We start from the raw sequence: 24,616 nt of genomic DNA, 5'->3' as shown, positions 1-24,616 counted from the left end.
ACATTTGGCAATGTGTGGAGATATTTTTGACTGTCACAGCTGGAAGGGGTGCTACTGAGTAGAGGTTAAGGATGCTGCTAAACGTTGGACATTGCTACGTTGCTAAATGTTGCCCTCCCCACCACAAAGGACTCGGCCCCTCTCCCACTGTGGTTCTCCAGGCCCACTGGTCCCTTCCCTGCAGGGGACAGCACAGCACTCAGATGCCCGGGAGCTTCGGGGACAAAGCCCTGACTCCTGGGGGCTCCTGGGTGGCGCAGTCGGTTGAGCGTCCGACTTCAGCCAGGTCACGATCTCGCAGTCCGTGAGTTCGAGCCCCGCGTCTGGCTCTGGGCTGATGGCTCAGAGCCTGGAGCCTGTTTCCGATTCTGTGTCTCCCTCTCTCTCTGCCCCTCCCCCGTTCATGCTCTGTCTCTCTCTGTCCCAAAAATAAATAAATGTTGAAAAAAAAAAATTAAAAAAAAAAAAAAAACAAAGCCCTGACTCCTGAAAACAGCTGCTCTTTTCTGGAGTAGGTCACTCTCTCCCTGCTGTTTCCACCCCAGAGGAACTTTCCCAGAGGGCTTCTTTGAGGCCGCGGTCAGCACTAACACAATGTTGTTTCCCTGCCCATTAAGCTTTCATTTGGCTTCTGTCTGTGTCCTGACTGGACAAAGCTCCGTGAGGACAGGACTCTTTGCTCACCATCTGGTCGACATTGGCTGTGTGAAGCTAGTGCCTTCTGCCTCGCTTCTGTCCTCCCTTCTTCGTTGGCAGGTCAGCTCGTAGGGGCAGCAGGGACTGGGATTTCTGTTATTTCTGATCCCCGCAGCCTCACGTGCTTGTCAATGACGACACAGTTCTCCAGGTTCTTCCTCCAGGCCCACATTTCTGCGGTTGTCGTGCCCTGCGACGCATTAGCTGTGTGGCCTCGAGCGAGTCCGTGAACTTCTCTGTGCTGTGGTGTCTTCATAAAATGATTTCGGGGGACGGTTTAAGTGAGATTCTTCACGCAGAATGGTCAGCAACGTGCGCGTTAGGCTTGTAACAAATGCTAACTAGTTAGTAATTAATATCACTTTCCTGCCCGCTCCCTGCAAGCAGCATGGTTCCAGAATTACTCTGAAAGAACCACTCTGCCCTAGCTTGTAGTAGCTGTATTTAGAGCCGGGATCGTTTTGTATGAATGGTTTTGAAAAGTGTTCGAATCAGTGGTGGATTTTCAAAGATAGGAAAGACGTGGACATTTAACAGGTGAGCAGAGACCCACACGGAGAAGTTGAAGCTGTTTTTCTCATACATGTTTATACCCGAAACCCTGTTTGGATGGTTTTTTTTAGATGGTGGAATCTGTGACTTTAATGATGTCTTAGCCTTTTTAGTTATTCCTCATGTCTAGGTGGACAGCCCCCAGGAGCGCTGGGACACTGTGTTATATTCCCGAAGCGTCTCTGGTGTGTAGAAAGAGTTGTCAATACGTGCTTGTTGTCTGAGCCAAAGACTTTGGTTCCTGGAGGTCATCACCCTCTTTCTGTACACGATCACCCAGGGAAAACCAAGCTCCTTGCCAAACATCTAAAACACATGCATTGTTGGTCGAGAAAGAGTCTGGGCAAATAAGAATAGGAAAATCAGTTAAAAATATCTCTATTCCCGAAAGAAACGCTTCAAGGCACATATCCTGTTAACAGTAGAATTGTCACCATCAACTTTGCTCACAAAGGACAGGAGGTTATTTGCACCATGGAGAGCAAGGATCTGAAGCCAAGTTGTCTGGATTTAAATCCCAGATCTTACAAACTGTACCATCTGGGGCAAGTTACTTAGCCTCTCTGAGCCTCAGTTTTCTCATCTGCAAAATGGGGATAACGATAGTACCTGCTTCATAGGATTGGTATGGGGAGGAAACCGACATGTGCAAAGAATTTAGCATACTCTGTAAATAATAGTTATTTTATGCAATTTGAACATAGCCCCACAATGAACTTAATTTTGGAACTGATTTTAAAAAAAAAAATAGGGCAACTTGGAGGTAAGAAGGATAGCAGAGTTTGGCAACATTCCCCCCCCCCCCCCCCCCCCCCCCCCGGCTATTTCCCTCTCGGAGGATAAAATATAATTAACGTGTTTCATCAAGGAACCATGGGGTAGAAATAAAGATGACTGAATCTTGTTATGTCTTGGCTAAGACAGAAAAGGCATTTTGTCCGAGGTAGGAAAGCATTTTGTGAACTTCGTGTTCCCTCGAGCTTAAGTAGGTGTAATAAGTCTTAAGGGTGACTGGGAGAACTTTCGGCACCGGGAAGGCCTCTGTGTTCCCAGCATGGAGCCCAGATGGCATTCTTCTTGAATGAATTCAGCATTCCACTCATTCCTCAGACCTCGCCTGGAGCATTTCTTGAATGAGTCCTGAGGGTCTGATGAGAAACTCCCATTTAGTCCCCAGGGTGATAGTTCCGTGCTGAGAATCCACAGCCTGTCCTGACATTCTGGTTTTGACTTTGGTTAGGTAAGTGTGTGCATGGTTATGGGAGCCGCACTGTGGGACGCTCATCTTTTCCTGGGGGCTGGATTTGGGCCATTGCTTCCCCCCACGGTGCTGGCTCCCGGGGCAAATCAATGCTAGTTTGGGAGCAGGTGACAGATTGATCCAAGAGCCCCTCCCAAGACGTCAGGGCAGCGAAAGGTGCACTCATCACTGGAAATTGGACATGTGCTAAATATCTTTGTAAATGCCACTCCATCAACACCTTCTGAGGATTTAGAGCAGACCAGTAACACTAGGGGAGTTTTGGGCCAACTGGGGTTCCGTCTTAATTTGTAATCAGAGTCGTGACCCAATGCTTCTGATGATCGACGCGATGGGGAGTCTCGCTGATGGAAAAATCACGGCGTTAGTATTAGCAATCATTTGACTGACTCCCTCTTTATTTTTTTTTTTTTAAATTTTTTTTCAACGTTTTTATTTATTTATGGGACAGACAGAGACAGAGCATGAACGGGGGAGGGGCAGAGAGAGAGGGAGACACAGAATCGGAAACAGGCTCCAGGCTCCGAGCCATCAGCCCAGAGCCTGACGCGGGGCTCGAACTCACCGACCGTGAGATCGTGACCTGGCTGAAGTCGGACGCTTAACCGACTGCGCCACCCAGGCGCCCCAACCGACTCCCTCTTTAAAGGGGGACATCGTGAAGAAGGTACTTGGCAAGGGCAGACAGCTCCTTGAGGGAAAAGGGGGAACCAGTCAGGCCCTGTGAGTCCTGGCATGGGCTTTGCTCCACCTCTGAAGGGAGAGGTGCAGGGCAGGGGGTTGGGAGTGGGGGTGGGGAGGCACTAAGAACAAAGTTTGGTTTGGGAACATGTGTCTTTGTCTTGGCCAGCACAGCCCTATTTTCCGCCTCTCGTGCACTTAGCCAAGGGCTTCCATGAAATTTATTTCCACCTTTGCCCCATCACACCTGGGGGCTTCTCTTGCCTCTGCCTCCACCCGCCGTCCTCGCCTTGCTCTTAGTTCTCTGGGCTACTTGGACCCCGAACCTCCTCTCTGCCTGCCTCCAGACTCTAATCGCTTCTGAACTGCCTGGATTGCCCTCTCCCTTCTTCTGAGTCCTGCAAGGTTGGTCCAGTCCCAGCATCTCAAACTCTCAGCCCAGACCTCAGCCTGAGCCCCCCTCATATGGGTGGGAAGGCCAACCTGAGTACCTCCTCTAGGCCACACCTGAGCCCCAGATGAACCCAAGAATGAGCTGGACCTGTGAGAGGGGGTTGGACCTGGCCTGGTCCACCTGACCCTGCCTGCGTTAGTCAGCTCAGAAATTCCACACGCTGGGGGGCTTACCCAACAGAAATTCATTTCTCACAGTTCCAGAGGCTGGAGTCTGAGATAAAGATACCAGCATGGGGGGTTCTGAGGAGAACCCTCTTCCAGGCTGGCATACAGCTGCCGTCTTGCTGTGTCTCTACATATGGTGAGCAAGCTTTCTGCTGTGTCTTCTCATAAGGGCACTAATCCCATCACGAGGGTCCTATTCCCATGGCCTCATCTAACCCTGATTGCGTCCCAAAGGCCACATCTGCAAATACCATCACATTGGGAGTTAGGGCTTCGACATAGACATGTTAGGGGGACACAGCTCAGTCCATAGATTTCCCTAAATGTGGAAGTCATCGTAGCCATGTACGGGGACAGGCCTAGACCAGGCCAGTGGAGGCAGATATGGGGCTACTGAGTAAGAGTCAGGGATTTGCAACACTCTGTGAGGCCACGTGTGGGTATTTATGAGGGATGGCTCAAGGGTTACTGCCTGGGGTCAAGTCTTGGCCCTGCCTCTTAATTGGGCATGTTGCTTATCTTCTGTCTGCCTCAGTTGCTAGACGTGTGAAATAGGAATACTAATAGTATCTACCTTGCTGGGTTGGGTCAAGATTAAATGAGATAATACACATTAGGCTTTTAGGACAGTGCCTGGAACTTAGCAGATGCTTAGTAAGTGTTTATTCTTTCTACTCTGAGGTCTGTACTTTGTTAGACACAAGTCATTCTTGGTCATGAATTTGCAAGTAGAATCAGGCTGCCTGCCCATTTCAGAGAAGATGGGGTCAAACAGATCTCTGAGTTCTTGAATGAGAATCTTGGTGCAGATTCCTGAGCTGATGTTAAGAAGCCAGGCTTGGGAGGCCTGGGTGGCTCAGTCGGTTGAGCATCTGACCCTTGATTTTGGCTCAGGTCATGGTCCCAGGATCGTGGGTTTGAGCCCCGCGTTGCGATCCCTGCTGAACATGGACTCTGCTTAAGACTCTCTCTCTCCCTTTCCCTCTCTCTCTCTCCCTCCCTCCCTCTACTCCTCTCCCTACTTGTGCACTCACGTTCTCTCTCTCTCTCTCAAATTAAAAAAAAAAAAGAAGAAGAAGCCAGGCTCAGGCTAAAGACATGGGCTCTACCTGGGTGGTCAGGGCAGGTGCAAAACTGTATGTGAACCTTGGGACAATTCTTTTGTCCAGATCTTGATGCCTTAACTCATTTCTGAGCCATTTCCGAACTCAGAGACATGAGCCAGGTCTAGCAGCTTGCTCGCACATGGCCTTGCACTTTGTTTTCCTTCTACGTGGAATGTTCTCTCCCCACACGGCCCCATGGTTAGTTCTCATGTCTGCTCCAACTCCCCTGAGCACTAAGACCTTCTCTGACCCAGCCACCAATAGCACTGTCTGCCCCCAGCATGTCCTACCTTTCTTATCTCGCTTTATTTTTCACATAATGTGTGTGTGTTTGTGTGTGTGCATATATATGTACATTTAACAGCTTTGCGTAGGTGTAACTGACACACAGTGAACTCTACACGTAAAGTGTCCAATTTGGTTTGCTTTGATGCATACACACACCCGTGAAGCCATCACCATTATCAAGATGAACGTTATCTATCACCCTCAAACAATTTCCCGTGTCCCCTTTGCAGCCCGGCCTTCCTGCCTCTCTCTGCCCACTGATCCTCACACGGTAACCCAACGGCCTTCTATCACCGGAGACTAGTTCATGGTTTCTAGAGTTTTATATAAATGAGATCACAGAGCACGTACTCTTTTGTATCTGGCTTCTTTCACTACACATAATTATCTTGAGAAGCATCTGTGTCCTCTGGTATGTCGATAGTTCATTCCTTTTATTGCCGACCAGTTTTTGTTTTTGGTTTTGTTTTTTTAGTGTTTCATTGTTAGGATCCACCAGAATTTGTTATTCTATTGAAGGTCTGAGCCCCACATCTCAACCCTCCTCTCCTTTCTTCCCTGTAACAGGTCATAAAACTTCTGTGTGAAGGGTATATTTCTGGTGCCAGGGCGAGGGAAGACATTTTTATCAGTAGAGACAGGGAACTGGGGGCCAAGAAATCCATACAAACCTTGTCAAACTCATTCTTACCTTCCTAGTTACTTCTTCACCATTTGCTACCTCTAGCCCAAACCCTTTTGTCTTATCGATTCTTCACAAACTTACTGGTTCTTTGTCTAAAAGGTATAAAAGGCTCCTGCTCTTGTCACTTCTTTGGGTCTTCATTCTCTTGGGAAGGCTCCCCTGTCCATGCAAAAATTCAGTGTATGCCTTTCTCTGTACCACAGCTGTCCTCCAAAACAGAATCTACTAACGTGTGTGCTGGAGTATAACTCAAAAATGAAAGGCAGATGTGAATCCGTCCTTGTCAGTTTAATTTTCAGACCCATCCAGGGACCCTCCCAGGGTCGAGGAAACTGTGTCCTTCCTTGCAGAACCATTCCATGGGCAGCCATGTGAACGGGGAGGACGCGATTTGAATTACTGTGGCTTCTTGGTGGTCGGCCAGCTGTTAACTCTAGAGGCCACGCTGTTTAAGACGATTGCGAAGCCAGGAAATAATAGTAAAATTGTAAAATAATTTCCTCCCGGCTGCCAGGGGCTCCACCTGCTCATGCCCACGTCCCAGGCGATGGGAGAGCTGCAGAGGCATGGTGAGATGGCCCAAATGACAGAGCGGGACCTAGCAAGCACCAAGCCTCCGGCAGAATGGCAGACAAAGAGACGCAGTCACATGGTGATGGCTTCTTCCCTGACCGCAGGTCTCCCAGGATGCTTTTGAGAGAGAATTTCTCGGGTCTGATTTCGTGCATTCTCCCTGCCTGGGTCCAGCAGTTGGTTTAAAAAAAAAAAAAAAGATATATATATATATATATATATATATATATATATATATATATATGCAAAACCAGCTCTAACACCCACATTCCTGCCTGCGGGGGCAGCTTGCCAGGCATTTGCTTAGTGGGAACTCAGCTCAAATTGAGCAGCAAGTCAAGTGACAGCTGCTATTTTTTTTCTGAGAATTTAATAAGGGGACTTTCACCCTCTAGAGATATTGGAGTCCTCCGGCTGGAAGTGACTCGCAGACCTTGCCTTCAAACTTGATTTTAGAGCGGCGGCAGCCGCAGCAGCCACAGCCCCGGAGCTTGGTAGACTGCCTGCGTCCCGGCCCTCATCGGATTCTGAGTTTTAACAAGATCCCAGGCGATTCCCGTACCCAGTGACACACGGGGGAGCCCATCCCGCTCCTGGCTCTCTGTTACGTTTAAAAAATGCTGATACTCAGGTCCTACCCCTCAGAAGGTCTGATTTAATTGGTCAGACCCAATTGGTTTTTACTTTATAGATCACCCAAGGCCCAGAGAGATCACGGGACTCATCCAGGTTCTTAACAACTGGTTAGGAACAAAGCCAGGATTAGAAGCCAAACATTCTAGGGGCGCCTGGGTGGTTCAGTCCGTGAAGCGTCTGACTTTGGCTCAGGTCACGATCTCGCTGCTTGTGGGTTCGAGCCCTGCATTGGGCTCGGGGCTGACAGCTCAGAGCCTGGAGCCTGCTTCAGATTCTGTGTCTCCCTCTCTCCCTGCATTTCCCTGCACCACAGCTGTCCTCTAAAACAGAATCTACTAACACGTGGGCTGGAGTATAACTCAAAAAGAAGTGATCGTGAGGACTGCCTTCAAAAATAAGGATTAATGGACGGCCTACTGTATGCCAGGGCCGATCAAGACCCTGGGGACCCGGTAGAGAGCACAGTGAACCCTGGTCTCATGGGACAGGGAGAGAGGAAGAGTCGCACATTAACGATGCCAGCAAAATCAGTAGTGTTGGGTGACAAAGAGGAAAGGGGAGGGAAAGAGTCTCAGGACAGGAGGTGGCTCTGCTGAGGTGCTATGAGCAGAGGTGTGAAGGGTAAGAGAGGGAGAGGGGTGGGGTTGTGCTGGGGAAGAGTGTTCTCAGAGGGACCAGCAGGGGCAGCAGGAAGCCGGAGATGGGAGCGTGCCAGGTCACGGTGGCCACAGAGGAGACCGGGCAGGGCGGGGAAGACCCCCCCTCCCGCCTCCCCCCCCCCCCCCCCCCCCGCAGCATCAATGCCATAATCCAGACCAGAGATGAAGTGGCCCAATCCAGGGTGGTCCTGGAGCAGGTGGCAAGAAGCCGCCAGGTTCTGGACCCATCTGCCAGGAGTTGCCGCTGGATTGGATGCAGAAGCGGGGGTGAGAAATGGACTCTGAGGCGTGCCCCCTGAGCGATGGGTAGAACGAAATATTTTTGAGACAAGAAACAGGTTTGGGTGGGAAAATCCAGAGTTTGGTCTGGGGCATGCCGGGTGTTTGATGAGTTAGCAGTGCTAGTCTTTCAGAAATTCTAAGCTGACTTGCTTTTATAAAAGAGCTCTGGGTCCTCCAGTGTTTGCTGGTATGTTGTCCTCGGTCCTGCTCTCAAGCTGCCTTGTCTGTCATAGATGGATTTACAGCTGAATGTAGGAGCTTTCCTAGTGTCCCAATGTACCTTGAGATTTCTGGACACATTCTGGGCATTGTGCTAACCTGGGTGGTGGGTAGGGACTATTTCCGGCTATGCTTGAGTTTTCTTTTGCCAAGAGGGTTTGGTTGTCTGTTAACTAAGCCTGATGGTAATAATGCTGTAGGCTTTTTTCCCTTCGGAAGTCCATTTGCTCATTTCTTATTTAAAGAATATCTGGTCAGGCGACTCAGGTCATGATCTTGCGGTTTGTGGGTTTGAGCCCCGCGTCGGGCTCTGTGCTGACAGCTCGGAGCCTGGAGCCTGCTTTGGGTTCTGTGTCTCCCCCTCTCTCTGCCCCTCCCATGCTCACGCTCTGTCTCTCTCTGTCTCTCAATAATAAATAAACATTAAAAAATGTTTTAAAAAGTCAGGTAATTTTGGGGCGCCTGGGTGTCTCAGTCAGTTAAGCATCCGAATTTGGTTCAGATCATGATCTCACGGTTTGTGGGTTTGAGCCCTGCATCGGGCTCTGTGCTGATGGCTCGGAGCCTAGAGCCTGCTTTGGATTCTGTGTCTCCCTCTCTCTCTGCCCCTCCCCCACTCATGCTCTGTTTCTCTCTGTCTCAACAATAAACAAACGTTAAAAAAACGTTTAAAGAATATCCGGTCAGCCTGCATGGCTCCCAGAGATTCAAAAGCCTGTCAAAAGCTTAGCACTTCTGTGCCAAAATACAGCCAAGAAATCACGCCTGATACATACCCAGGCAAAGATACTTCCTCTTCCATCAGCTTACCGATTCCCCTACCTCCTTCATGACCATAGGAGAGCTAAGATTCACTTAGGTGCTTCTGGGCTCCGCCTCCCCCTTAGGATCACCTGGGAAGCTTTAAAAAATACGCATGGCAAAGCCCATCACCCTCGAGAGGCTGCTTCATTGCTTTTTTTTTGGTAGGGCCCTGACCCTGGTATTTTCCCCCTTTGAAATACTGCATTTTTTAGAGCAGTTTTAAGCCCATTGCAAAAGTGAGCAGAAAGTACAGTTTTCATATCTGCCCCCCAACGCACAGCCTCCCCTTCTGTCAACATCCCCCCACCAGAGCGTTACGGTTGTTAACTATCGGTGAGCCTCCGTGAGCCGTCATTGTCAGCCAGGCTCCGTGGTTTACATTAGGATCCACTCTTGGTGTTGTACATTCGATGCTTTTGGATGAATGTGTCATGACATGTATTCGCCATTATAGTATCATACAGAGTACTTCGCTGCCCTAAAAACTCTCTGGCCCTGCTGTTTCTAAAATGCATCCCGGGTGATTGTAATGTGCAGCCAGAGCTGAGAACTACCGGGTCGGTGTTTACGGCGTGCCGGGCCATGCTGCTCTGAGCCTCTCGGCCCACTGCTCCCGTCCTTCAGGGCCCTCTCTTTCCTGTCCCTTACGCGGGACCTGCTCGGTCCAGCTCTGGTACAGCTGCCAGCAATGCCCTCCCCCCTTTCCCACCAGCCAAAATGTAATCCTTCCCCCTGTGCTCAAGTTCCACGCTCCTGGCATGAGGTCTGACGATCCGGGCCGCCCTGACCTCTCCCCTCCTAGCACCAGAAGCACTCCCTGCCTCGATCGTGCCTTTGGGGATTCGGTGACGCTAGAGTTTGCAAACTGCATACCGCTCCTTGTTTGACACCCGAAAGTCTTCTTCTCTCTCTGCAAAATCGACATTTCCCCTGGGGAAGGAAACAGGTCCTGTGCCATCAATTTCTCTGGGACTTAATATTGTTGTAGGTCCAGCAGGGCGTACGGGAGAATGAGGTGTCCCTGCTCAAGCGGGGGCCACAGGCCATGTCACGTATGGAGAGCGGGGTCCCTCCATTCTCACTCTGGTACACCATGCACTTGTGGGGAGCATCTTACCGAATGGCTTCCCTTCCTCCCTAAATGGCCGCTTTGATCTGATTCCCAGGGAGTCCCATTTGGGGCCTGAGGTCCAGACTCCCTCAGTCTGCAGTGGAAAGTGTCCCATGATCCAGGCCCCTGCTCAACTCCCGGCGGGTGACCGTACCTCCTGATTTACCTGAGTCGGCCTCAGTTTCCCTGGGATGGCCCTGGTTTCTGCCTGTGGTCACGGTGTATCAATAGTGTCCCTTTTCATTCTCTAAACTGTCCTGGTTAAATGATAAATAAAGCGGTGGCTCTACCTTTGAGCCCACAACTCTCCCAGCGGCTCACCTTGTGGCTGTCCCTCCTGCCTGGAATGATCAGCCCCCTCCCCAACCCCAGGCGTATACCAACTTTCCTGACAAAGTCCTACTGCGTATTTCCTGGGCCTGCTTCAGCTTTTGCACCCACTGTCCTGCATTGTAGCTGTTGGTATAGATAGACCATTTCTCTTATTGGATGAGAAGCTCCTAGCAAGGGCCTAGGAATTTACCACGTCCGTCTTCTACAAGGAGGCCAACACAGTGCCTTACACACGGTGGACACTTCTGATCATTTTTTAACTGTGTGACTTAAGGCAGTCACATCTCCTCTGGGCCTCAGTTCCAGTAAACTAGATCATCTCTGTATCATTCAGGGTCTAACCAGGAAGACAAAAGCTATTTTCAAGCACGAAATGCGGGGTCATATAGGTAACTGAGCCAAACAGGGGTCACCCAGAGATTCACGTCAGCAGGAAGTCGCCGTCTCCGAGGCTGCTCCGTCGAAGGGAGGCCGCAGGACTGCTAGTTCTGGGTCACAGGGCAGAAGGGGTATATGCAGCCTATTAGAAATGCCACCTGAGGCTGGCTTTCCCCTTCTCCCCCCTCTCCAATCTCCTGCCTCCCTGTGCTCCAGGGTAGCAAGAAGCCAGCGGTGCTGGGAGCCCGGGAGACACAGCCTCAAGGGTCAGCTCCGAGAGACAGGGCAGAGCAAAGAAGGACACAGCAGGGAGGGAGGCAGGGTCCAGAGGGCCACAGCTCCAAGTCCCCTTTCAGTCTTCGGACTGGTGGCTCATTAAATCTGTTGGATAAATGAGTAAATCGGTAAATGTGTGCGGCAACTCCTCATCAGTTTGGAAATACACGTAGCTGCTTGCAGAAGATGCGATCAAGAAGGTCTGTGTGTTTCTAATATTAGAATTCTTCCCTAACATAATATAGAATTCTCTATAACAAATGTAGGTTTGGGGCATGAAAAAACCCAAGCCCTTCTTACTCCATTAGTTATTCTGAATGATCCGATCAATAAAATCGATAGTAGCACTTAGGGAAGTAATACAATACAGACACTTAGTGCAAGAAACTATTTTGACCTTCACCTGGCAAGGATGCAGATGTCATCGCGTAAGTATTTACTGAGCAGAGCGCTGTCCCTCCTCCCTGCTGCATGGGCAGGAGAGGCTCAGAAAATCCACGGGGTGGGGACAGAAGGCGGGGGCTTTGGAGGCCTCCCCACCTCCGCATTCCTGGCTGCACCGATGAAAACACTGCAGGCATTTTGTTCCCAGAACTTGTTTTCCTCCACTGGGAAGTGGAGAACATGGTAAACTAGAACAGTACCTGAGATCCAGAGAAGATTCCACATCTCACCTCGAGCCAAAAGCTTGAGCCTCGTCTCCCACGAACCATCTTCGGGGCGTCTGGTCAGATCGCATGGTTTGAGTTTCAGGAATTTTAATTCTGCGGGGAGCGTTTTCTGGGGAGCAGGGGAATGACCTTCAGGAGACAAAAGGAAGAAGAGAAGAAACCTGAGCCGGAAAATCCACTTTGCAGCCCTACATGGAGTAAGTCATTCTGTTTTGTTTGTGTCACTGGGATAGTGAATGAATAGACATGTGAAGTAATGCATGTGAAAACCCACCACCCGAGGGTGCAGTCATGGTGGGGATTGAAATGTAGGCATTTCAAAGAATATCAAGGCACCTGGCTGGCTCAGTCGGTTAATTGTCTGACCTAGGCTCAGGTCGTAATCTCATGGTTTATGAGTTCAAGCCCTGCATCAGGCTCTCTGCTGACAATGCAGAGCCTGCTTGGGATTCTCTCTCTCTCTCTCTCTCTCTCTCTCTCAAAAATAAATAAACATTAGGGATGCCTGGGTGGCTCAGTCGGTAGAGTGTCCAACTTTGGCTCAGGTCATGATCTCGCGGTCTGTGAGTTCGAGCCCCGCGTCGGGCTCTGTGCTGATGGCTCGCTGCCTGGAGCCTTCTTTGGATTCCTCTCTCCCTGGCCCTCCCCCACTCACGCTCTGTCTTTCTGTCTCTCTCTCTCTCAAAAATAAATAAACACAAAAAATCGTTTAAAAAAAGGAAAGAAAAGAAACAAAGTAGGCCTGTCACCTCAAGGAAAACTAATAGTATCTATTGCTTGTGATGAGAACCCAAACTTTTTTAAAAGGCACAAACTTCTGGTTAAAAAATAAGTAAGTCCTGGAAACATAATATACAGCATGGTGACTGGAGCTAATAATACTGTATTGTATATTTGAAAGTTGCTAAGAATAGATCTTAAAAGTTCTCGTCACAAGAAAAAGAAATTTGTAACTCTGAGTGGTGATCGATGTTAACTAGACTTACTGTGGTCGTTTCTTAACATATACAAATATCAAATCGTTATTTGATACATCTGAAGCTAATGTAATGTTATATGTCTAAAGCCAATGTACATCTGAAGCTAATGCAATATGTCAGTCTGAAGCTAATGTAATGTTATATTTCAATTACACCTCAATTAAAAAAAAAATCCAAGCTTTTAAGCGATCATTGCAGTCCCTTCTCTGAACTAAGGACTTCCACTTTCTTCAGACACGCTTTCTGCCTCTTTCCTCTCTTTCTGGGATTCCCTTCATGCATGTTGCGAGCTTGGTGGTGTCCCCTAGGTCTCTGAGATTCTGCCCACTTTTCTCCATTCTTTTTTCTTTCTGTTCTGAAGACTGGATCATCTCAATCACCTTCGAATTCATTGACTATTCTGTCTGTTCACGTCTCCTCTTGAGCTCTCTAGTGGGTAAAGGCGCGTGTGAAAATACAGATGATTGGATTTTATGTAACTAGTTGATAGGCTTTCAGATTCCACATTGCACCCACTTTAGTTTCTTTTTTTTTTTATTTTTATTTTTTCAACGTTTATTTATTTTTGGGACAGAGAGAGAGACAGAGCATGAACGGGGGAGGAGCAGAGAGAGGGAGACACAGAATCGGAAACAGGCTCCAGGCTCTGAGCCATCAGCCCAGAGCCTGATGCGGGGCTCGAACTCACGGACCGCGAGATCGTGACCTGGCTGAAGTCGGACGCCTAACCGACTGCGCCACCCAGGCGCCCCATCACCCACTTCAGTTTCAAAGAAGATTATTGGCAATCATATGGAAAGACTATTAAAATACTCCCTCCTTTTCCAAGTATATATCTGCGTGAAGCCAGATTTTCTTCATGTATTTCAACCAAAAGAATGTATCGTATCACAATGAACGTGGAAGCAGCAGCTGGTTTTTAAGCCAGATATTAGATGTGTGAACAAATGTAAAGCAATGCCACTCTTAGGAAATGTTACTTTGTTTTAGAAAAATATGTGTTATTTATGCTGACGTAATGAGTTTGTTTTTGGTATTTAAAAAACTTGTTATTTTAGAGAGAAAGTGTACAAGTGGGGGAGAGGGGCAGAGGCAGAGAGAGAGAGAGAAAATCCCAAGCAGGCTCCACACTCAGCACAGAGCTTGATGAGGGGCTCGATCCTGTGACCCTGGGATCATGACCTGAGCTGAAATCAAGAGTCAGATGCCCAATTGACTGAGCCACCCAGGCGCCCCTATTTTTGTTATTTTTAAATGAATAAATGTTTTCAACTTTTCTCTGTTTTAATTTTAATATGGTAAATAGTGATATATAACCCCATAAACAAACATTCTTGGGAGTCCTCAATTATTTTTGAGCGTGGAAAGGGGTCGTGCCGTCATAATATTTAAGAACCTCTGGTCTAGACCAACCCAGGGGGTTCAAGCCCAGAGGAAGCCCCACCCACTTAAGGTTACATGTACCTCTTTTTCTTTAATATGGAAATGAGTAATTTAGAAAGAACAAAGAGTATTCCAGCAAGTAGAGTCATTCTGGCAAGACTTTCACAGCAAGTCAGGAATGTTGCTGCTTCCTTTCGCCAAAAGGAGAGACAGTCAAGAAGGGAACGCAATGAATTGTTCAGGGAATTTCTTCCGGGATGTTTTTGCATTCCTGTCAAATCACTGTGGGGCACACAGGTCACTCTGCCAGCATCTTGCAAAGATTCTAAAGCCCAGTCCTACTCACACCGTTTCAGCTGCTGTCACCGAAGTCCCCTCCTTGGAGCTTCTCTTGCTTTTCTAGTCTCCACGGAGCAACTTAGCCCAGAAGTGACCGACAAGGTTCTCGCAGAGATTCGATTGTTTCCCCTAGTAGGTTTTGTTTTGTTTTGTTTTTTTTAATGTTTATTTATTTATTTTGGTGGGGGTGGGGCAGGGAAAGAGGGAGAGAGAGAGAGAGAGAGAGAGAGAGAGAATCCCAAGCAGGCTCCATGATCAACATAGAACCCAACACGGGGCTAGATCTCACGAACCCTGAGATGGTGACCTGAGCCGAAATCAAGAGTCAGATGCTTCACTGACTGAGCCGCCCAGGTGCTCCCTCCTTTACTGCTTTCTTACCTGGTCCTTTGATCTCTCTGCCTTACTTTCTTCTCTGCCTTTCTGTTTTTTCCACACAAGTCCTGGTACTTTCAGGGCAGGTGGTTTCTCTGGCATAGAGATCCTGGTCTGGATAAATCAGGAAATCAACCCAACTACTTAGAATTTTCCAGTAGCCCATGGTACTGTTTGATGCTCCTTGTAAGTTCCTAGCTGAGGCCAGGTCTCCCAGAACTACTGGAAAAGAGGCATGTAGGCAGTGGTATAGGCCATGTGGAGCTCAGGCAGAGGCCCCTTTCTTTTTGTTCAGCCTTAATTTGGCTTAAATGAAGAGACCCAAGCATAAGTGATGAGGATGTCTCCAAGGGCAGACCAAGGACAATTTGTAGCAGAATGTATTTGGGACCTTAAAAAAATTTTTTTAATGTTTATTTACTTTAAAAGAGAGAGAGAGCACAGGCGGGGCAGAGAGAGAGGGAGACACAGAATCCAAGGCAGGCTCCAGGCTCTGAGCTGCCAGCACAGAGCCCAATGTAGGGCTCAAACTCACAAGCCATGAGATCATGACCTGAGCTGAAGTCGGATGCTCAACTGACTGAGCCACCCAGGCCCCTGTATTTGGGATCTTTAAAAGCAGATTCTCTGGGGCGCCTGGGTGGCGCAGTCGGTTAAGCGTCCGACTTCAGCCAGGTCACGATCTCGCGGTCCGGGAGTTCGAGCCCCGCGTCGGGCTCTGGGCTGATGGCTCGGAGCCTGGAGCCTGTTTCCGATTCTGTGTCTCCCTCTCTCTCTGCCCCTCCCCTGTTCATGCTCTGTCTCTCTCTGTCCCAAAAATAAATAAACGTTGAAAAAAAAATTAAAAAAAAAAAAATAAAAGCAGATTCTCAGGACTTTTACCCACAGATTCTGATTCAAGAATTTTCAGTAGAGTTTCCTGGTGATTCTTCTGCACAGTTCTTGAGAACCAGAGGTAATCTGGTCTTAGCACGTTCACATCCTTCTTCTTTTTCTTTTTTTTTAATTGAGTTATATTTGACATACAGCGTTGTGTATGTTTTAAGGTGTACTGCATTTTGATTTGATGCATTTATATTGCAATATCACTGCCACAGTAGCGTTAGCTAATACCCCTATCACATCACATGATTATCATTTTAGCACTTTTATATTCTTTTTTAAAGTTTATTTATTTTGAGAGAGAGGGGGAGGAAAAGGGACAGAGAGAGAGGGCGAGAGAGAATCCCAAGCAGGTTCCTCACCGTCCACATGGACCTGGAACTCATGAACCTGTGAGATCATGACCTGAGCCGCAATCAAGAGTTGGACACTTGGGGCACCTGGGTGGCTCAGTCAGGTAAGTGGCCGACTTCAGCTCAGCTCATGATCTCGTGGTTCGTGGGTTCGAGCCCGCGTCGGCTCTGTGCTGACAGCTCAGAGCCTGGAGCCTGCTTTGGATTCTGTGTCTTCCTCCCTCTCTGGCCCTCCCCACTCATGCTCTCTCTCTCTCTCTCTCTCTCTCTCTCTCAAAAATAAATAAACATAAAAAATTAAAAAAAAAAGAGTTGGACACTTAACCAACTGAGCCCCCCCAGGCGCCCCAGAGCTTCTACATTCTTAGCATATATGTAGCGTAAAGTTTCTGCTTTACAAAGCCCCTTCACATTGATTTTCTCATTTGAACCTCAGAATGACCTCGTGAAGTATACAGGAGCAGCAAGTGTTGTTGCCTCTAGAAAGTGACCCTAACTTTCAGTCTCCCCGTGTTGTTGCCCAGGGCAAGTCTGAATATCAGCTGTGGGTCCAGCTTGGTGACCCTCAGCCACCCCTGTGTGGCTTCTACTTGGGAACCAGATTACAAAAAAGGGCAAGATATTAAGAAAATTGGAATTAGCGTATGGTGTTTTGAAAATGAGGCGCATGTGAGCACACGCGACTATGGAGGGCTTATGAGCACATATGAGCTTAGGGAGACAGAGGGGTGCCTTCGGTGAGAAGAAGGAGAATAAGGAAGACGGTGTGCCATCCGGTGTCTAACACTGATCCTTCTGGGTTAGATGTGTGTGCTTATTTTACACAGATCAGGCAATAAGTATCTAAACATCACTTCTGGGGCGCCTGGGTGGCGCAGTCGGTTGAGCGTCCGGCTTCAGCCAGGTCACGATCTCGCGGTCCGTGAGTTCGAGTCCCGCGTCAGGCTCTGCGCTGATGGCTTGGAGCCTGGAGCCTGTTTCCGATTCTGTGTCTCCCTCTCTCTCTGCCCCTCCCCCGTTCATGATCTGTCTCTCTCTGTCCCAAAAATAAATAAAAACGTTGAAAAAAAAATTAAAAAAAAAAATAAACATCACTTCTAATTCTGAGCCAACCCACGGCTCCCGCCTTCTGAAAATGCTCATTTACTTCTGTGCCGGATAATGCAGAGTGAGGCCAGCAATGTTACAGCTACACTGAGATCAAATGAGATCTATGAGTGCAAATTATAAAGCCAGTGCAACAGGCTTTTCCTGGGACTGCAGAGCCCGGAGAAAGGCCCTAGCAGGAGAGGTCAGCAAAGCCTGTTAGGTTCAAGGTTCCATGGAACTCCAGTCAGTAAAGGGAGGGGACACAGGAGCACCGTCCCTCCTGGAGCAGGGAGAGCAGGCTCAACATGATCCAGGAGTCAAGTTTGTCCCTGCTGGGCCAAAGCCAAGCACCTGGCTTGGTCTGTGTAAGTCAGGATGGCATGTGGGCATGGGTTTCTGGCCAGGGGGTTCATGGGTCATGGTTTAGACCCCATAGTCATGTACAATGAAGAGGAAAGGGCACATTCTTCCTACACATAATCCCAGTGTGGCGTCTTTATAGCCTCCTGGCAAGAACCATGCCTTCTTAGGGGCGCCTGGGTAGCTTAGTCGGGTGGGCGTCCGACTTCGGCTCGGGTCATGATCTCGCGGTTCTTGAGTTTGAGCCCCGTGTCGGGCTCTGTGCTGACAGCTCAGAGTCTGGAGCCTGCTTTGGATTCTCTGTCTCCCTCTCTCTCTCTGCTCCTCCCCTGGAGTTTCACGCTGTCTCTCTCAAAAATAAATAAAGATTAAAAAAAAATTAAAAAAAAAAAAAAGAACCATGCCTTCTTAGCATGGTCTTAAAAACAGTTACTGCTTATGCTGTCCACTGCCTGAGGTCGAATACTTCAGTTACTTGTGTACAATGTCTCACTCTAGAAAATAATGCCTTTTCAAATTCCTATAGTGTAAAAAGGACTCAAAATAAAAGGAGAGAAGGAGAAATTAGAGTGTGAGATGTTTCCCCATTTGTCTGAATAATTGTCATCATTTTTCAAGTTGGGGTAAGACTGGGGAAGGTCTTAACGGAAAATGCCGGGCTTCCTGGATTCTCAGCTCCAGGGCAGCTGGGACTCAGAAGCTGGCTGACTCTGACCACAAGCCCCTTTCCAGGGAGATCACAGATCTCCTTGAGTGTGCAGCAAAAAACCATGGTCATTTTCTGTGCCATGATGTGAGGAATGTTGGCATGCCCATCCAAACACGGCCAACTTACCAAGTGTGTTTTCTTCATCCTAGCTGTACCCCAGATGACACCGCTGTTTATCAGATCTCTGCTAAAAACTGTTCTGGAATGATCTGCTGTTCTGCTTCCATTGAAGTCAAGTGCTCAGCAGAGAACCCACAGCTCTCCCCTAACCCCAAAGATGGCGGGGACACGGGTTGGAAACATGCAACAGAGTCAAGCATGCAGGAAGAAGCAAACCAGCTTGATGAGAAAGAACATCCTCGTAGGGGCGAAGAAAGTGTCCCCTCAGGTAGTTCCATGTCAGCTGACTCCCCGTCCTCCAAATTCGGCTGTTCAAGCTCGCTCCGGTTATTGGCCAATAATGACACTGGTGCCTCCGGTTCTGAAAATCCCTTGGATGTTAAAGGAGCAAGGCGAACCGAAGAGGCTCGTGATCTGGATAGCACAGAGGAAGTTGCGGATTGGTGGCTTTCTTCTAAATCAAGTAATATTCCCGATAAGCAACATGTGTATTGCCACAGGGCAGTGCATTCCAAAGGATCAAGGCCAGTGGATGGGGCCTTAAACAGTGATGGCCCTCTTGAGGACGTCTTAAAGTCTGGTCATCCGAATCCCAGAGTGCAGAAATACATTAGCTTCAGCCTACCGCTGGCGGTGGCGGCCACATCCGATGGCCCAGGTGACAGGGCCACGATTCAGCAGCAAGGCAGCCCACAGGTGTCCAGCGAAGACTCTGACAGCGACTATGAACTTTGCCCAGAGATAACCCTAACCTGCACCGAGGAGTTTTCAGATGATGACCTAGAGTATCTGGAATGTTCCGACGTTATGACGGATTACTCTAATGCAGTTTGGCAAAGGGACCTGCAGGGGACTGGGCAGGTTTTTTTATTAGAAAGCAACGACGAAGGGATGGAATTCGGTTCGTGTGGCCCGGGTGGGCGTGAGCATTTCCTCAGTGAAATGGGTTGTGGGCCTCGGGTGTCAGATGACATGGAGCCTATGGATGCCACCAGTGGCTTCTGCGGTAATCACTCACAACCCCAAGAAGTAGGGGTGAGGAGCAGCCAAGCCTCCACTCACAGTCCCTCATCCCTGCAAACGGGGATGATTCTGACCTTGGGGCCTCACCGGGATGTAACGTCTACAGTGACAGACCAGGCGAGATGTAAACTACCCACTGCTTCTGAGGCTGCTGAAAATGATTATCCAGGAATTCGAAGAGAAACCAGAGACAGCCACCAAGCAGGAGAGGAATTCACCAGTGACAATCTGCTAAACATGGATAAAGCGGTGACAGAGACGGCGATGAAGCGTCTGTCTGGTGAGTTAGAAAACTCAGGGGTGGACCAGTGGTTGGAGATTGCAGCCGAGAAAAAAGTAGGGGACGAGGTTTCATTGAGCAAGAGGGGCTCCGAGATACCTGCCGGGGTGAGGCGGCCAGAAACCAAAGGGGAACCCAAGAAGCTGAGCCCCAACTTGAAAGAAAGCACAACAGAGGCCACCCTTAATCTCCTCTATCCCAAAGAGCCTGTTAAGCGCCCATTAGCCCAGAGTGATAAAAGAGACGGTCCTCATGCCAAAGCAGAAGCTGTTGATTGGAATTCCCAGTTCCGTGCAGGAGAATGTGCCGTTCCAGCCCAAGCAGAGCAAGAAGCAAAGACCCTGCGAATTCCCCTGGGCCCACCCCCCCAAGGAGGGAACTCAAACTTCGAGGGAGAAGGGGTGTTGGTCAGTACCCTATTTGAGACAAGCGGGGTTCCAGACGGCAGTGCTCATCCTCAGGTAAGACTCCTCTTTTCAAAAATTACTAGATGAAAGGTATTTGTGTGTGCATGCTTGTGTGTGTGTGCATGTGTGCGTGCGTGTGTGTGTGTGTGTGTGTGTGTGGGTTTCTCTTCATTTCATATTATGATCGCCGTACCACAATGTAAATCACAAGAAGTCTCCCAGCACCATTAGGGTATTTGTGAATGACAGCTGCTGCTGGTAAGAAGGAAATCTGGTTTTGAAAAAAGGCCCAAATAAACCCTAAGCCATCCTAATTATAGCAAAAGACAGATAGAAGCAAGAGGCACTAATGGGATTCTGGACAGCTGGAAAAAGAAATTTGATATTTTGTCTACTGCATGTGTCTCACCAGGCAATGTCCCTATTCAGAAAGTTTTGCAAGCAAATGTTTTGGGTGTAGACTTTAAAAGGAAAAAAAAAAAAAAACTCGCCTGAGTCAGTTTTCGGGAGCACTTTAAAAATGTGAAGTGCTAGTTGGAATCAGAATTCATAGTAAAATGAGAGGTTTCGGTGGTCTAAATGATTTGTAGAATTCACTTAGTGGTGCTGGGAAAAGTAGACAGAATTGGTTTTCTGTGCCGAAAAATCAAAATAGATTTTTGAACCAATGTATGTTTTGTTTTTCTGAGATCACAAATACAAAAGAGGCTAAGAAAATACTGCCTGGAAGTAAATTTGTTTTACTCTATTCCTGATTGGGTGGGGGGGGGGTGTATTTGAAAGAGATGGAATTAAATTCATGGCAATAATCAATGCACAAAAGACATTGTGCTTGATATATGAATTTATTTATTGTATTTTTAATTTTAAAGGGTCCCAAATGGGCTTTGAACTAATGCTGTACCATGGCCAAGATTTTATTTTTGTAAATAACTACCTAAGACAAGTTATTAATCAGTTATTTTTACCATCCTACTTTACTATGTTCTCCCCCCCCCCCACAACTTCATACTTTAGGAACCTAGTATTGTTTTTATAGATCAGGCATTCTCCAAAGAAAATGAAATACTCCCAAATGCATTCAGTTACTGAACTCTGTGAAAAAGTAAACATGTAATACATCAGTTTCTAAAGACCTAGTCCTAAAATAGCCAATCAAAAAATCTCCAGATCTGAGGTAGCTTTTTCCTGAGCAAATCATTCTGCCCCACTGGCCAAACTCTGTCACATAAAAGTCATGTTTATACTTTATGCAGGAGAGCCAGCTTTATACTATTTGGTTGTTAAAAAAAATTTTTTTTAATGTTTATTTTTGAGACAGAGAAAGAGCATGAGCAGGGGAGAGGCAGAGAGAGAGAGAGAGAGAGAGAATCCCAAGCAGGTTCCAGGCTCTGAGCTGTCAGCACAGAGCCCGACGCGGGGGTCGAAGCCACAAACCGTGAGATCGTGACCTGAGCTGAAGTCGGAGGCTTAACCGACTGAGCCACCCAGGCGCCCCTTCTATGTGGTTGTTTCGCATACCGCTGGAGTGATCGCACGCCAATGAGCACAGATGCATACCCAGGATAAGCTTATGGACGTGGGTTAGCAAAATATTAATACAAAGTTAAGTTGCAGTATTAATTTTTTCATGTCAATAAACATAGCGTTTCCTTTTCTAGTCATCAGATGCTCTTCCTGGCTCAGATAAGTACTTTTTACAACTGTTCATCCACATCGAGCATTTTATTGGGCGAATTACCTTGACTATTAAAAGTTCGGGGTGGGGGGGAGGGGGTAAAGTGGCCAATGAGGAGCAGGTGGAGAGGAAGAGGAGAGTGACAAAGTTAGTTTTAGACCCACCACTGGGGGAGGCAGGTTCTAGCTTCCTCACCTGCCAACAAGGAGGGGAGGCTAAGGAAGGAGCCCCCTTTGTCATTTTCGGCTTGTGCCCCTAACTGCAATCTGAGACCGGAGTCTTGGGGACGGCAAGCCCAGTGCAGCTAAATAACACGGGCCATCTCCGGGACCACAGTCGACGGTCTCATGCACATCCTTGTGGCCACCAGAGTTCTTGTGGGACCCTTGCTTCTGCACTCACACGCACTCACTGCTCCTGCTTTCTGCTCGAGGTCTGAGGTGCGTCCTGTGTTTTGTGGCATGGCTAAGTGACTCTCTAGAAAGCTTGCCCCGTGCGGGTAGGAGGGCTGTTCTCACTTTGCTGTGCCCAGTAGCAGAGCTGGCCTGTCACTCAAGGGCAGCCAGAAGTGTGAGTGCAAGTTGTGTATTCAAGAGTAGTTCTGTGCAGCCCCAAGTTAGAAATAGGACTGGGGCGCCTGGCGGGGGGGTGGGGCTCCGTCGGTTAAGTGTCTGACTCTTTGTGTTCCGTTCAGGTCATGATCTCAGAGTTCAAGGGATCGAGTCCTGCGTGGGGCTCTGCCCTGACAGCGTGGAGCTCTGCCCTGACAGCGTGGAGCTTGCTTGGGATTCTCTCCCCGCCCCCCCACCCCTCCCTCCCCTTAAAAATAAAGAAATAAGGATACCAGGGTGGCTCAGTTGGTTAAGCGCCCGACTTTGACTCAGGTCATGATCTCACAGTTGTGGGTTCGAGCCCCACATCCGGCTCTGTCCTGACAGCTCAGAGCCTGGAGCCTGCTCCAGATTCCGTGCCTCCCTCTCTCTCTGCCCCTCCCCCACTCGCACCCTGTCTCTCTCGCTCGCTCTCTCTCAAAAATAAACATTAAAGTACATAAATACATAGATAAATATTTTTTTAAAAAAAGAGAGAGAGAAAGAAATAGTACCTCTGTATCTGTGGCATTTTTTTTCCTTAACAAAAAGTGGGGAGGGGCGCCTGGGTGGCTCAGTCAGTTGAACATCTGACTTTGGCTCAGGTCACCATCTCCTGGTCTGTGAGTTTGAGCCCCACGTGGGGCTCTGTGCTGACAGCTCAGAGCCTGGAGCCTGCTTCAGATTCTGTGTCTCCCTCTCTCTCTGCCCCTCTGCCACTCGTGCTCCGTCTGTTGCTCTCAAAGACTAAATAAACATTAAAAAAATTAAAAAAAAAAAAGTGGGGAAATGCTGCAGGGACTGTGGCACAGTGAGTGCCCATTTTTTGACCCATGCAAAAAGTCAGTAGTCTCACTGTGGAAGAGGCCCATGTTTCTTACATGCAAATACAATATAGCCAAATTTCCGCCAAAGGCCTAAATATCACTGCAAATGTGACGCAAAAGCATGAGAAGGTCACTAGGAGCTAAATCAAACCTGTTAAAATACCACAAAAAAAAATTGGTGAATCTTTCTATAACTAAGACAAAAAGACATTTGAGACATTTATTCTCAGACAACTGAAGCTTGTGGGAACTTGAAATTTGAAATGTTAGAAATTCTTGGTTGGGGGTAATGTTAATAAATCTGCCCACTCTTGACTCTTGCCTGATTCACTTACCTTGAGGCGTCTTTTTTTTCCTTTCTTTCTTTTTTTTGGAGGGGGGAGAAACAATGACCATCAGCTTATCGTTTAGCAGTTTCTCTTCATCTGTAGATTGCTTTTAGCAATTCTGAGGAAAATCCCAGACCTCTCATTCTGCTGTGTTCTAAGAACAAGGCTATATTGTAGAATATCTCCTACCTAAACGAGTGGACTTATTTCCCATCTGCCTTTCCTGCTTTTACAGTGCAAGGCCATTCCGATTTGTCTTGAAGTAGTGTTTACCCAGGCTAGGATTGGAGAGCCCCCAGTTTCTCTACAGTTATGGAAGATTCCAAAGTTAATCCCAGTTGGGGAGTGGAAAGCAGAGAGGGTACCCCAGGCTAACTTGAATCGTCTTCAAGGGTCACACAGCCAATCCTTCACCTTGGTTTTGCTTTTGGTTTTATGATCCAGCTCAGAGGCAAGTCTTGACGCCCTGCCCATCTTAAGTTTCCTTGTAACCACCCGGCGGTAAGATCGCCCTCGCTCTTGAGTCAGAAGTGCTGTGTCTGTCTTTCTGCATCGCTGCCCAGCTTCACGCTGGAGAGATTTGCATTTCTCTTTGGGGTGATGGGATCTGAAGAGTACAGTATGAAAGTGGAATCTTAGGTTTTGAGAGTTAAGAATCTTCCTGGTCGGGAATCAGCACTAAGCACACAAGGTGGTGAGCTCCTTGATGGCAGGGAGTTTGGCCACTGTATTTTGTTCACTGATCTATCCCAAGTCCTGGGAATGGTGCTGGCCACACAGTAGGCACTCAATAATTGAAAGAACAAGCAGCCATATGGAACTAGATTTAATTCCATTGATTCCATAAAGATCGTTGGTCTCAACCACTTTACGGCCTTTGGTGTTCATTCTTTGGTTCCCTTCACATACCAGTTCTCCAAATCACTTCCCATTGCTTCCCATTGCTTTTTTTTGGCCCTGGGAATCGATTACTTTGTACTAAACTGTAAACACCTTGCACTTGGGTTCCCTTGTGAATGCTGGAGATTCACATATAACCTTGGCCTCATCAGTGCCTTGT

The 24,616-nt window shown here is 48.0% G+C and overlaps 1 protein-coding gene and 1 long non-coding RNA gene across 9 annotated transcripts in view; one reads left to right on the top strand and one right to left on the bottom strand.

Annotated features, from left to right (window-relative positions):
* Nucleotides 1-24,616, top strand: part of ALPK2 (alpha kinase 2) — a 120,324-nt gene that overhangs the window by 24,791 nt on the left and 70,917 nt on the right. For all 8 annotated transcript variants that reach the window (XM_086683112.1, XM_086683110.1, XM_086683107.1 and 5 more), the window contains one exon: nucleotides 18,452-20,186. In XM_086683112.1, the coding sequence (XP_086539238.1) occupies nucleotides 18,452-20,186 (1,735 nt within the window). The remainder of the gene's footprint in view (nucleotides 1-18,451; nucleotides 20,187-24,616) is intronic.
* On the bottom strand, nucleotides 1,195-24,616 carry LOC147575646 (uncharacterized). The gene is made up of 3 exons (XR_015242595.1): nucleotides 23,563-24,616; nucleotides 11,806-11,961; nucleotides 1,195-1,587 (listed from the first exon to the last, which is right to left on the bottom strand). It is a non-coding gene; the product is annotated as an uncharacterized LOC147575646 (long non-coding RNA).

The sequence above is a fragment of the Puma concolor genome, chromosome D3 (assembly GCF_028749965.1).
Source record: "Puma concolor isolate L17-30 chromosome D3, mPumCon1.1.hap2, whole genome shotgun sequence".
NCBI lineage: Eukaryota > Metazoa > Chordata > Mammalia > Carnivora > Felidae > Puma > Puma concolor.
The sequence above is the reverse complement of the archived record's forward strand: the minus strand, read 5'-3'. Positions and strand labels throughout refer to the sequence as shown.